The sequence below is a fragment of the Geospiza fortis genome, unplaced genomic scaffold (assembly GCF_000277835.1).
Source record: "Geospiza fortis unplaced genomic scaffold, GeoFor_1.0 scaffold344, whole genome shotgun sequence".
Taxonomy (NCBI): domain Eukaryota; kingdom Metazoa; phylum Chordata; class Aves; order Passeriformes; family Thraupidae; genus Geospiza; species Geospiza fortis.
The window spans coordinates 120,452-133,676 of NW_005054584.1; the positions used below are offsets into that span (position 1 = coordinate 120,452).

The following is a 13,225-nucleotide window of genomic DNA, read 5'->3' on the forward strand; positions in this document are numbered from 1 at the left end:
AACCAAAGGGTCCAGCATGGCAAGAGGAACACTGAGCACTCTCCAGCCCAGAATCTGTGCACCAGCTGAGCCCCCACGATGGGCTGAGCCCAGAAGCCCTGGGAAGGCAGCAGATACTCACAGCAGTGCCAGAGGTGCCCTGGGAAGCGGAGCTGGCGGGAGCAGAGCCCTCGGAGGAGGTGGAGAGCTGCCGAGCTATGGGGCTGTGAGGGGTGGGGGTCACAGCTGCTGCCAGGTAGCTCGGCCCACCAACGTCCGTGTGATGCTTCAACACTGCACGGGGAGGGGGAGAAAATGAACAACAACATTAGCAAAAAAACCCCAGCCCACCCGAGGGGGTGGTGGTGGAGAGGAAAGGACCATGTGCACTGAGGAGCACTTTGCAGGAAAGAGAAGCACCTTCTGAGGGGCTGCCCTGGGGAAGAAGCAGTTTAGAGCACACGAGGCATTGCTGTGGTGGCGGCTCGGCCCGAAGCAGTGCGTGCCCCCTTCTGTGGGGCAGAGAGGCTGGGGATGCAGCAAAGCCCAAGCTCCCCCCGAGACACCTGCCCCTGGGGGCCTACCTTCACTCCTCTCAGATGAGCAGTCTCGCAATCGCTTTTTGTCAAAGGCAGGAGGCTGGGCAGAGCGCTCTGGCGCTCTCTCGGCCTTGGACACGGCCGAAAAATCGTCTAAAGGCGGCCTGTGTGCCTTGTCTGCTTGGGCTTTTTGATGGGAGCGCTCTGAGGAGGGGAACAGAGAAAGAGCTATGAAATGCTTGCTTTCACCTCTCTTTCTGCTGGCACAGGAGACTCGGGCAGAGCTTGTCCACACCACGGGGGTGCTGTGGGGAGGTGTGCTCAGACCTGTGGCACTGCTGTGGGCATGGCTGACACCGAGCACGGGGAGGTCCCTACAAACCTGAGCTGCACCTGCACACAGCTCACCTGCAGCCCTGCCATAGCCCTGCCTCACCCCTGGGAGCGGGACTGAAGGGCATCCTCCTCCTCCTCCTCCTCCTCCTGGGGCAGGGGCAGCACTTACTGGCCGCGGTGAAGAAGGAGTTGACCAGCTTGTGGCGGTCCTTGCGCGCGGGGTCAGCCAGGCTGGGGGGCACGGGGGCTCTGTGCTTCAGCGACAGCTTCTTGGGAGCTTTAGTTTTCTCGTAGGGCTTGTTCTGCCACTGGGATTTCAACATGCTCTGGAAGTGCAGGCTCGTCGGCACATCTGCAGGGGGGACAGAGCATTCATCCAAATCAATCGTGCAACAAAGAGCTGTGGTCCCATCACCCTGTCCCAGTGCTCCCAGTAAGAACAGCCCTGGATGAACATGCAAGCACAGACTGTCAGACCCAGGTTTCCTCACACTCTCCCCATGTTCAGGAAGGACCTGCAGTAGGTTCCAACATTTGTAATCTGCAGGTCTTTGTAATTCCTACATGATTCACAGCCCAAGCATATCCTGGCAAAGTTTTCTAAGTCAGAAAATTCCTGCGCCTTCACCTCTGTAGGTATCCCATGTGGTGCTACCTTAGATCTGACTTTCAAGAACCTGAGGTATCTCAGCACCAAATCTGGGCTGAAAGAGAGAAATTCAGCCTCAATTTCAAGTCAAGCTAAAAAAATCCTCAATTTCAAGTCAAGCTAAAAGCCAACCAGGCACTGCAGCATGTTAATTTGCATGATGTGGCACCTCAACCATGAGAAGTTGTGTGTGACCACACCTGAGAGGTCCCAAGGGCAGGAGGAACTCCTGGCTGGAAGCTGGACCCCTGCCCAGTATTTCCCTCCCAATTTCAGGGACTGGAAAGCCCCAGCAGATCCAGGCAGGCAGAGAGGATGGAGCTGGCAGAGCGTGGGCTGGAGCTGGTGGGGACTTGGCTCCCTGGAAAAAGCCAGGACAGCTTCATTCCAGGTACCCTGGTGGTTAAAGCTGTCACCCAGCCCCTTGCTAAGGAAGGGCAGTCACAGGGCGATGGCAGTTCTTTGGCCATCACTGCTGGCTTGTGGGGACATGTCCCAAAAAACAGAGAGGGGCCAGGCCAGTCCTTCAGGGATGCTGCCATCCACTGGGGTGGCCAGACTTGGGGAAAATGGCCTGTGCTCTCTGCTCATCTTTTGCTTTCTCCTCCCAGTTCACATCCCACACCATCTGTGGAAGGAGGGGACAGGCTGAAGGGAGGGGGAGCAGGCCAGGAAAAAACCCTGTTAGCAGGAAGGGAGTTCTCTGCTGCTTTGGCAGCAGTGCCACCATCCCTCCTCCCCTGCTCCTCGGGAAGCAGTGCAGGGCTCCCAGGGACCAGCAGATGGCAACCACAGTGAGCCCAGCGCTCATCCTCCCTCCAAGGTTATTACATCATCCAAAAATTCCCAGCGAGAAATCAAACCAGAAAAAAAAAACCAACAAAAACCCCACACCACCCTGGAAGGAAGGGGACAAAGCTCTGGTGGAGCACAAGCACAGGGGTTCAAGGCCTCACTGGCTGGGTCCTGCTTGCCAGGGGAATAAGTGAATAAATGATCTTTTCCTCCTGCAGTGCCTGGCAGTTTTGCCCTTGGCAAACTGCTCTGGAGATCCCGGCTGGCACCCAGAGCCGGCTCAAAGTGAAAGTCAGCACATGCTCACAGCTGTGCCCTGGAACCAGGAGCCCTCAGCGAGCCCTGCACACACAGCAGCCCCAGCAGCACCATGGGTTCACCCCACAGGTGTGCAGAGACACCTCAGAGCACACCAACAGCACCAGGCACTGCTATTTCCCCACCTGAACACGTTACCTGGCTTTCCTCTGGGACAGGAATCACTCCCATCCCAAAAATCAACCCTAGCCAGCTGCTTGAAGCATTAGTGAATAAATAAAGGTCACCAGTACTGGAAAATGGGTATTCCTGCACAGGTGTTTAAGCTTTACATCAATTAGTTTTAAATCCTAAGTTTTTTAATCTCATGCAGCCAGAACTGATCTTCTACCCTGTGAGGCAGCTGCAGGGAGCCCTGAAAATGGGAAGAATATGGGATAATTTGCCTGGTGCCTCTGCTGCAATAGCACCCAACAGGTTGTCTCCCCATTTCCCAGCATATTTGATTTAGCACTACAGAAGATCACAAGTGCTGTGAAATCAGAAAATAAATTCCTGCTTCAGAAGTTCATTAAGTTCCTTGAGCACTCCTGATCAGAGCTGTGTCTTTGGGAGGGGAGGGATCTAGCTAAAAATAGCCCCAATTTACTATTTTAGTCTGGTTTAAATATAGTGCTAATGAAAGAGGCCACACTAATTGCTCCCAGACACTCCCTGCATTTCCTACTGTCACAAAAAGTTTGTGAAAAGCTGGAATTTAAACCCAAGCACACACATTAGGCCAGTGACTTCTCCCAGACCAACCAGTTGACACCTCCATGGGAAGCCAGGCCACACACCTTCCTGCCAGCATGAGAATCCCAGAATGGCTGGGGTAGGGACACCTTCCACTGTCCCAGCTGGCTCCAAGCCCCGTCCAGCCTGGCCTTGGGCACTTCCAAGGACAGGGCAGCCCCAATTTCACACCCCAAGCAGCCATGAACTCCCACCAAGGCAAGGAACCATGTGATCCAACCATTTCCCAACTCTCTGATAAAAGGATCAGTTGAAGAAGACTCTGGAAACTACTCTTCCCTTGGGAAAAGTCCCTACACATGGAATTTGTGAATAGCCCACGGTCAGGGCTGGTTAATTATTCCTCTCTTAACGCTGATTAACCCTGAAGCTGTAACACAGGAAATTGAGTGTCCTAACAGGAACATCCCTTCTTGCTGTGCCCACCGAACCATGGAAGATCATTTTCAATTCCTCACGAGGTCAAAAGGATTTCCTGTGACAAACCAATCCACAAATCATTTTATACTGATGAGTTAGGGACAAACTCATGGAAGCAAATATTTCCCAAGTGCTTTAGAGCCCCACAGGCAGGTCCCAGGAAGGACTGCCAGGCCTTGGTGTCCACACCATGAGTGAGGCTGCAGGTAGAGATTCCCAAAACTCAACAGAGCCCAGGTGTGACACTCCCCCAGACCCTCCTGCTCCAGTTAATGCTCTCATCTCAAATCCACCTGCACATGAACAGGTTTGGCTGTGCCCCAGCAGATCTGCACCTCCCCAGGAGGCAGCAGGAGCCGTGCTCACCATCTGGGAATGACAGGACAGGATGGATGCAGGAGTCCAGCTGCGAGAGGCGCTCCAGCAGGGGGGCATCGTATTGGATCTCCAGCGTGCCGGGGCTGCGGCTGCCACACAGGGCACACGAGGGGTTCACGTCGCAGCTGCAGCGCGCCAGGCTGCCACGCTGGGCCTGGGGGGACACAGGGCACACGTCACAGCCAGCCCAGGGACAGCACACGCTCCCTGGGACAGCTCATGGAAAACACCCGAAAAGCAGCTGTTTTGTTTTAATGTTCCTTCTGCGTATTTATATAAATACATACTGTATGTGTATATAAAATAGCAAAAAAAACACCTGCATTTTATAGATTATAGCTACATTTGATTATCAATAAATATATAATAAATATATAATAAATTCATTTTATTTCTATAGAATTCATTATGAAATAGCTGTTATGTGACATTTTAAAATATTGTTAACATTATTTATAATATTAAATAGCTGTTACGTGACATTTAAAATATAATTTAAAATTATACTTATGATGCATAATATATACAGTATATTCAATATTAATTATATATATTCAATATTAATTATACAGTGTATTCAATATTAATTATATATATAATATGCAATTTTTATATATAGATATAATATAATTTTTATATATATGCACACATACACACACCCCCTTTTTTCTCTTGTATAAAATTTTTATATATATATATAATATAATTAATATAGGTAATTTATATATATATAGATAATTATATATATATATACATACACACCCTTTTTTCTCTGCCTTGTACAGAATGTGTTAATTTAGTCTGGCCTCACGAGAGGATGCTTTCACTTTGCATAAACACAACTGAAAACTACGACTTACCAGCACAGACAGTTTAACAGCTGCTAAATTTGACTAAAAGTGTTTAATTTTATCTAGGTTGAAACCTCATTTATAAAAACCATGAGGCAGCACAATTCTGCTGTCAGAGAAGGGGCAAAGAAGCCATTTTTAGTTCCAGTGGGTCAGAGCCATCATTATATGCCAGGAGCTGACACTTGCAGGGACATCTACAGAGTGACAAAGGTGGTTCTCAACCTTGTTCCTTAATCCAGGACAGAGTCACAATTCACAGATTTATAGACTTGATACAGACTTCATTTGTGTGAAACCACTGCCAGCAACTGGATATAAACTCCATGCAGAGAAAACAAGCCCTGGTTCTCCACCAAAATGGATCAAACTGGATCCTGCAGAAGCCTGTTCTGAGTCAGAATTATTCAAATAATTTCCATGAATGACTTGAAGGATGGGAGAGAATATCCACAGCAAATAACACTACACTGGGAAGGGCTGCTTGAAGCAAAGAGCTGGAAATCCACTCCTGGTTACAAAAGTTCAGAGAAATTATCTAAAATAAATCAAATGTAATTCACTGAGGGCAAATGCAAGAAGCAAATGCAGTGCCCAGAGAAGAGGAGGAAGGGGTAACTGAGCAGTTATGCTGCTGCTTCTGGAAGTTCTGCCTAGAGGATGTTGTGATGGATCCAAAAATGAGCATGAATCAGCAGGCTGCACCACTGTTGGGAACTAATGAATTAATAAAAAATAATAAAGATTAAGCCCACAGGGCTTTCTAACCAGGATGGCTGTGCAAGGACAGAGACAATCCTGCCACTCCGCCCACGTGTGAGCTGAAGGGCTGCCCCCAGCTTTGGGCACAAATTCCCATAAATGTGTGCACCGAATTGTGAGGAAAACGATAAAAACATTACAAGATCAAAACCCCCACAATGCAGGTGGCAAAGTTCAATCCACAGCCACTTTCTGCTGGGCAGGGGAGTGGAGGCAACTGGACATGGTATTTCTGGAGCACGGCTTGGCCATGACTCAGCTGTCTCTGGAATGACTGGAGGAGGGCTCAGAAATCCCCTGCTCTCTGCTACTTTCATCCCTGGAACTGCTCTTCTGAACCATCTCTGATTACCAAATGTATTTGATGATGACAACAACAAAGATCTAACACAGAATTTACAGCCAATTCTTCAAGCACTGAGTGTACAAGGCAGCATCCACCACGACAATGTTCAGCAACTTCCAAATCACTGAAGATCTTGCAAGTAATCACTGCAGAGCTCTCCCAGAAATACCCCAGATAAAACTGCAGATAAGTGATCAGTTAAAGCTGACTCAGCTGAGGAAGAATCTATTTTGCTCAGAAAAATGCTGCTTTTGGAGCTTCTCTTTAAAACATCCGCAGAGTGAAAACCCCCCAACCCTTGTGGGAGAGTTACACTTGAAACACTATGTCTCAAAGGTAAGTGGATTTTTGCCATTATGGCTCTGCATGCACAAATAAAGATCCTTATTTCCTTCATTTCTCACTATTTTCCCTCCAACTGACAGTTTATGGTATTCCTAAGAGAAAATAAAAAGAATTAAACATGGCCCTTCCTCATGCAGGCAATAAACTGCATTTCCATTGAATGAATTCTGCATTAGGGAGAGGAGTATAAAAAATAGTAATAAAGGAAACAAAACAGGAAGAGACAGGGCATTCATCCCATGGATGCCTGGGCAAACAGCTGTGGTTTTCCCTTGAGCAGCAGCAGCGAGTTCCTGGGGCTTTGCTAATTCCTGTCTCAGAGTCAAGGTTTCCTGATACTTGACTTCTCAGGGCTTCTTTCTCCTGCTCAGACTGTGCCACACTGACCTACCTGGCCTTGAGTTCACCTCAGGTTGGTTGGCTTAAGAAAACTCACGAGTTCAGCATCTTCCCTCCCCAGTGACAGCAAAGAAAAATCTTCCAACCCGTTACAATCTTCTCCTTCATTTCTCATTTGTTTTTCCAACAACCTTTACAGCCCTGCTGTCCTGCTCTTCCTTCCTGTTGCTTTCTCCATCTTTACAAGAAAAAATAAGAGCAGAAAACAGCCGACTGACCTTTTTGGAAAGGGGCATGATGGTGCTGGGTCGGACGAGGCGCCGCTTCTTGCAGCTGAGGACGGGGCGGGTGCGAGCGGCCACGCACGTCCCGTCCGCGGGGACCAGGGACAGGCGCTGCCTCTTGTGGAGCAGCTCCTGGCCTTCCTGGCCATCTCCCTGAGCGTGTTCTGCCAGGCCAGGCTGCAGACTGCCCCACAGGAGAGGAGAACAGGAAAACCCCAGTTATTCATGCAGCACTACCAGCAGGTTCGTGGTTTGCACCTGAGCCAACACTCCAAGCTGAGTTTAGAGCTCTGCAGTTCATGGCACAACAGGTTTTATTAAACCAACTCCATTTTTTGCTTTTATTTCAGTCACCTTCCACTCTCCCATGACTGAACCTTTGACCAAATACCTTTGGAAGCTCTGAACAAAAAAGCAGCACTGAAAGCCACAGAGCAAAAGCCACTCTAGACCTGAACAGCTTTAACCCTAGAATTCAGCTTCCTCCAGAAGCAGAGTTTGAGGAATCTTTAGACAGGAGGTTTTCATGAGTTTAAATGCCAGAGAACATATACTCTTACAGAAAAAATATTTAACCCTGATGTAAACTTGGTTCTGATGGATATTTGAGATCTCTACCTGTGCCAGCTCCCAGCAGTGACCCCAGAAAGGTGCAGTTAACATCAACCTCTGCGAGGCACAAAGGCTGCAGCAGCCCTGGCATCAATGCCCCGTGCCCCGAGCAGATCCCAGCGCAGCAGCACCTCATCTACAGAACCTTTTCATGTCCCTTCTACAAGTGTTTCATTTCTAAAAATGCAAAACATTAAAGCCCTGTGGTCTAAGGCTGTGCAGTTCAAAGGCTACAAGGATACAAAGGGCTCTGTTACAGCCTGCAGTGTTCCAGCTGCAGCCATGGGCTCCTTGATCTGCTCGCATTACACCGGTGCAGGATCCATCCCTCCCTCCCTCCTTCCCTTTTCCCCTCTCTTTTTCCCTGCCTCCTCAAGGCAAGGAGCAAGTGCAACGTTTTTCAAGGGTTTTCAAGTAGTTCAACCCTGCAGCATCAGGGAATGTCTTTCACTTGTTTTCATTTACCCACTTCAAGACTTTGTCAACAAAAGCAGCCAGGAGAAATAAAGAATTTAGGAAGTTTTACTCCCCAAATCAATGGGATTCCTCTGTAACTCCAGTAAAGTGGGTCAGTGGTTACAGATAATTCTGCAAGCAGGGCATTAGTACCTTTGAATCACACAATTTGTAGATGTATTAAAACTACTCATAAAGAAACAAGTTTTGCCCATGCTCAGTGCACAGCTGCCTGCAGGGCCTGTTCATGTAAACACAGCTCAGTTTAATTCCATTTTCAGCAAAACAATGCAGCAGAAAACCTCAAGCAAGCAATCTCCTCCAAAATGTTTCCAGGCATGATCTACTACTGTACTTTTTTGAAAAAAGACACCATCTGTACCATTACCAACCCAGTTACAGCCTGGCTTCCAACGAGACATTGCAAAGATCAGAAAAGCAAATTCTTCCAGAATATCCAAGAGCTTACGTGTTAATAACTCCATTGACAGGTCTTGGTGCTCCACAGGGCTTGGTGGGATGGGATTCAGGAGTATTTGCAGCAGAAATTCCCAAGCTTTCTAGGGGCTGGGATCCAGACACACTCTAAGGAAGGGTGAGAAAAATAGAAATAAATAAAAGCTTCTTAAATAGCCACAATTAGTACAACTGGGTTCTGGTTGAGGATTCTGCACTGTAGCCATGGATTTCCACATGGGACTTCAAAGCAGGGTTCAGAAGTCACTGTATGAACAGGAGAGCAGGGACACAAGGAGATCTTAGGAACAGCAAGAGGATGGATACACGGCAGCTCTTTCATTCCAAGATCCAAAGGACTTTAATTCCCCTCAGGCAACCAGGAGCATGAAAGGCTGAGGGCTTTAAGGAGATTTTAGCATTTTGTCTCCATGGTGCAAACAAGTTCATCACCACCTGTAAACCTCTGCAGTGTCTCCTGCAGTTTGGTTTCTGTTCTGAGCCATGTGCCGAAGCACTTTGGGGGAAAACGGGGAGGGAGGGAGAGGGGAACTGACTTGCAAAACTGAATTTGCATTTTAACTTACTACCTGTGCAAACAGAGTCCAAACAGCATTTTAGGGAGTGTTTTAAAATGAGTGTGAACCCAGGCTGGGGGATTGGGATGGGAGCAGGGCGAGTCTGTAACGCTGAAAGTGCTGCATAAACACAAAGCTGGAAACACCTTTTTGGTAGAGCGAAGTGAGTAAAAATTGACTTAAAACCACTGTGCTCCCGAATCCCTTCAGCCTGAGGTCTGAATCACAAGCCCTGTGGCTCTGCAGGGAGCAGCAGGATTGTCACCAAGCCTTCAAGGACACACTGGCTTTGTATCTCCCACCAGTGACATCCCTGCTCCCCCCCCTGCAGCCCACCAGTGTGTCCATACCTCTGGCATTCATCACCTTCAGCCCCTCCCATGCAGCCCCCTGTTTCTGGTGTCAGACATGCCCCTCCCTGGGGTTAAACTTTATTTCTTCCTTTGTGTGGTACTTCCTACACTCCCTGCCCTGTCTCTCGCTGGGGTTCCCCCTTTGAGCACACACAGTGGTGATGTGGTTCAAGTACCAAGAAAAAAAAGGCAAAAGCAGAGCTCTGACACCACACAGATGGTCAGCCAAGCCCCCTGCTTGGCCTTGACTCCATCCCGAACCCATCTGGATTGTGGTGATTCAATCTTCCCAGCAGACACCCCCAAACTCAATAAACAACAAACCCAGGCCATGGCACTGCTGGATTAACGGTTTCCAGAAGAGCAGACACCTGAGTCACCCAGGGAAGGGCCATTTTTAACAACTCAGACAACTTCTGCCTGGGCCTGTTTGAGGAACTTTGCAGGGGTTTTTACACTTCTGCTAAAAGAGATGTTTCTCCTGTGGGGCAGCAAAGACTGGATGAGACCAACTCTGCCACTCAGAGAGACAGAGGAGCGAGATCAGCTCACACCTGAGACATCAGGTAAACTCAGCAGCCCAGCCAGGTGAAGTCATGCAGGAGCTGAGCACTTTCCCTCTGCTTTCCAGAGGCTTGGCAAGGCTGAGCCTCCACGTGACACCCGCCAGAGGCACCCCTGGTGCAGCAGGGCGGGTACTCATGACTCATAAGCTCTTTTGAAATCCTTTATTTTCTTCTACAGAAAGGGTCTTAAAGGAGGAACTTCTTCTCCAAGAGCTTGCTCTGTCTTGGTGGTTCAAGATAGGAACAGGGGGACTCAGCTTCCTGTGGAGAAGCTGGAAAGCATCAATCCAACGTGTATTTATCAGGAGCAGGCCAGGCTCCCTTTATCACCCTGGGATGGGTGGACCCAGCACATGAGCACAGCCAACACCTCCTGCACTCTCACTCTTGTGCCAGCTCCTGGTGCACCTCCCAAGGCTGTGCTGTCCTCCAGGGCTGCCTGGGCAGCCAGGCTGGGATCCAGAGCAGCATCACAGCACCAGGATCACACCCTGCTCCTGACTGAGCTCTTCTGTGTGCTTTGCGTCTGGAAGTCCAGGTCCTTCGGATCCCTGGGAATCTTGGGGGGTGTGGAAGATTCAATTGTAGCACATCTGCTGTTGCATATCAGGGCAGCAAAGCAGCTGTGTGCAGACAGGCCATGAGACAACAGCAGGGATGTCCCCTGTATTCCCAAAAATCCCTAAAAGCAGGCAGGTTCAGACCTTCACCTATTACTGGAAATATTTAATTATGGGGCAATATCAAGTGCAGCCCCTCATTAGACTTCTGGTTCCAAGGAACCAAAATCAACAGCCAAGTAATGTCTTCAGGGCTTCATGTCATTTCCATCTTCAGACAAAAATATTTATTCACCTACTCAGCTTCCATTTCCCAGAAGATATTCCCAGGCCTTATTTGCAAAGCCCTTCCCTCCACTGGTGATAGGATTAGTTCCTCTGGGGATTATCAGCCCCATCCCACGTAGGAAGCCGATGCCCAAGGACACGGATCCGAGGCACTCATGAAAGGAGGAGATCCAGGGGAGCTGGGCATGAGACAGGATGGATTCCTCCCTCTGCTCCACGCTGCAGATGCGTCTCTAACTCTGCCAGTTTGGGGGGAAAAGGCCTGGAGGGTGCCAAAATGATAAGCACCTCTCCAGGAAAGGCCCAGGAGATCCCTTTCCAGTAAGAGCCCTCAGTCTCTGGGTAATCTCTGGCTCGAGCAGATCAGGGCTCTGACTCAACAGCCTGCCCTAATGAGCAGCCCTAATTAAGCACAGAGCCAGGGGCTGGGCGCCGGAGGCGGCGGTTCCAGGGGTGACACTTCCAGCAGTGTCACAGAGACACTGGGAGTGTGGAGTGATGTGGGAGTCCCTGTGCAAGGGGAATAAACACCATTTCCTTCCTAAGAAGGCACACAGGGCTGCAGGAGCGGCCACAACAAAGCGCCAAGAAGAACCTGCACAAGTTTCAGGGACCACAACTTGCAAACCCTCCATTTTAATGCATTGCTGCATGCCCCCAGGATCCAAAGCAATCACAGGCAGGATGAACAGTATGATCAAGCCTTCAGTCTGTGCCCTACATTTCTGCATTAAATAATAAATACCTGGCACTCTGCATAGTTTCCAGTGTATCTCACTGCAATCATTACTGCCCTTTCCAAGGGGGAATGCTCAGATGCTCAGGCAGATATTAAATAGCCACATCTTTAGCAGCTTTTGCTAATCATGCTGCTCTCAGTTTGAGGTACTTTTTTTTGCTGGAGGGAAAGGATTAGTTAGGATTTTAAAGCTCACAAAATGCTAATGCATATTACAAAGGTACCCCCAGGAACTCTGTTCTAAAAGGTGTTTAAATCCTATTGTTTATTAACCCCAAAACAACACAGGAGGGGGTGAGCTCAGACCAAGATCAGTGATTCCCACCCCGAGTCACAGCAGGGAGCTGCTCCACGAGGCCAGTGCCGTGGTTTGAGCATCCCTGTGCCCCACACAGCTTGAGGGATGAGCCTTCCCTCCCCAGGGTGGTGCAGTGAAGCACCTGGAGCAGCCAGCCCCACGCTGGCACTTACCAGGCGCTCAGCCCCAGGCTCCAGCCTGACTTCAGCTCTAACAGGACGGGAGGAATCATCTACTGCAGGGTCAGGGGGCGAAGCTTCACCAAGAACTATCAGCCCCTGCAAGAGAGGAACAGGAATGAGCCGCAGATCCTTTGTTGTCCACAGGGAAACTGCACTCCCACACCGCCATGCTGAATTCCTTCCCACCACGGCTTCCAGACGTGATGCCAAACCCAATTCCCTGCTGCCTGGCCTTCCCTGGCATCTCAGCTGAACTCAGAGAGAGCTGGAGCCAGCTCACAGCCTGTCCCCACGTGCCAGCCAAGCCAGAGCAGCTTCCTGCAGGAGCACAGAGCAGCTGCCCTCGTCCTGCAGAGGGGAACTTGCGCAGCCAAGCAAACAATTCTGAGCTGGTGATGAAAATGTACCAACTTGTTACTCTGAGCAGACTTCCCCCTGCCCCTCCAAGAAGTGATATTTACAAAAATTCAATAAGGAAAGAAAGACATTGCTGTAAACTTGGTGGGACAAAGCAAAGTGGCTGAGCACTGTTTTAATCAGGTTTAACATATGCTGTCCTGTTCCTGTTTAACTGAAGCTTAACCTCAAGGCAGGACTGCTTTGCTCTCAGAACAACACAAAGTGAAATAAAATCGTTGTAATTATGCATATTCTGGGCTATATTACAACAAAGGAGGGAAAAATGTGCAAGGGATCAGGGAGCTGGTGGAACCTATAGGCCACAAACACAGCTCAGGACAAGGACAAGCCCCAGTGAGTAGTACCTGGTCAAACAAGGAACTGTGAAGGGGCTGCTCAGATCAAGAACAGGAGATCAGTCACCTGAAAACAATTCTGGAGGCTGCACAGTGTGTCACAGCAAAGTGAGCCTGGAGGGAACCTGGGCACGTTATCTGCAGAGAGGACAGGGCCACAAGGCTTCCCTGCTATTCTTCAGTGCCTGCAAACAGGGTATTCTACAACCAGCTCTGAGCACACGCTCCCTGATTTGGTGTTTTCCTCCACTTCTCACCAGGCTCCAACTGAGCTGATCTGAATGTGCTGAGAGCACAATTCCTGCT

The 13,225-nt window shown here is 49.2% G+C and overlaps 1 protein-coding gene across 1 annotated transcript in view; it reads right to left on the reverse strand.

The window, feature by feature from the left end:
• KANSL1 (KAT8 regulatory NSL complex subunit 1) overlaps positions 1–13,225 on the reverse strand; it is a 59,452-nt gene that overhangs the window by 6,651 nt on the left and 39,576 nt on the right. Inside the window, 7 exon segments of the mRNA XM_031064384.1 lie at positions 122–273; positions 564–722; positions 1,024–1,206; positions 4,138–4,303; positions 7,071–7,260; positions 8,614–8,729; positions 12,156–12,408. Coding sequence (XP_030920244.1) covers positions 122–273; positions 564–722; positions 1,024–1,206; positions 4,138–4,303; positions 7,071–7,260; positions 8,614–8,729; positions 12,156–12,408 — 1,219 coding nt within the window.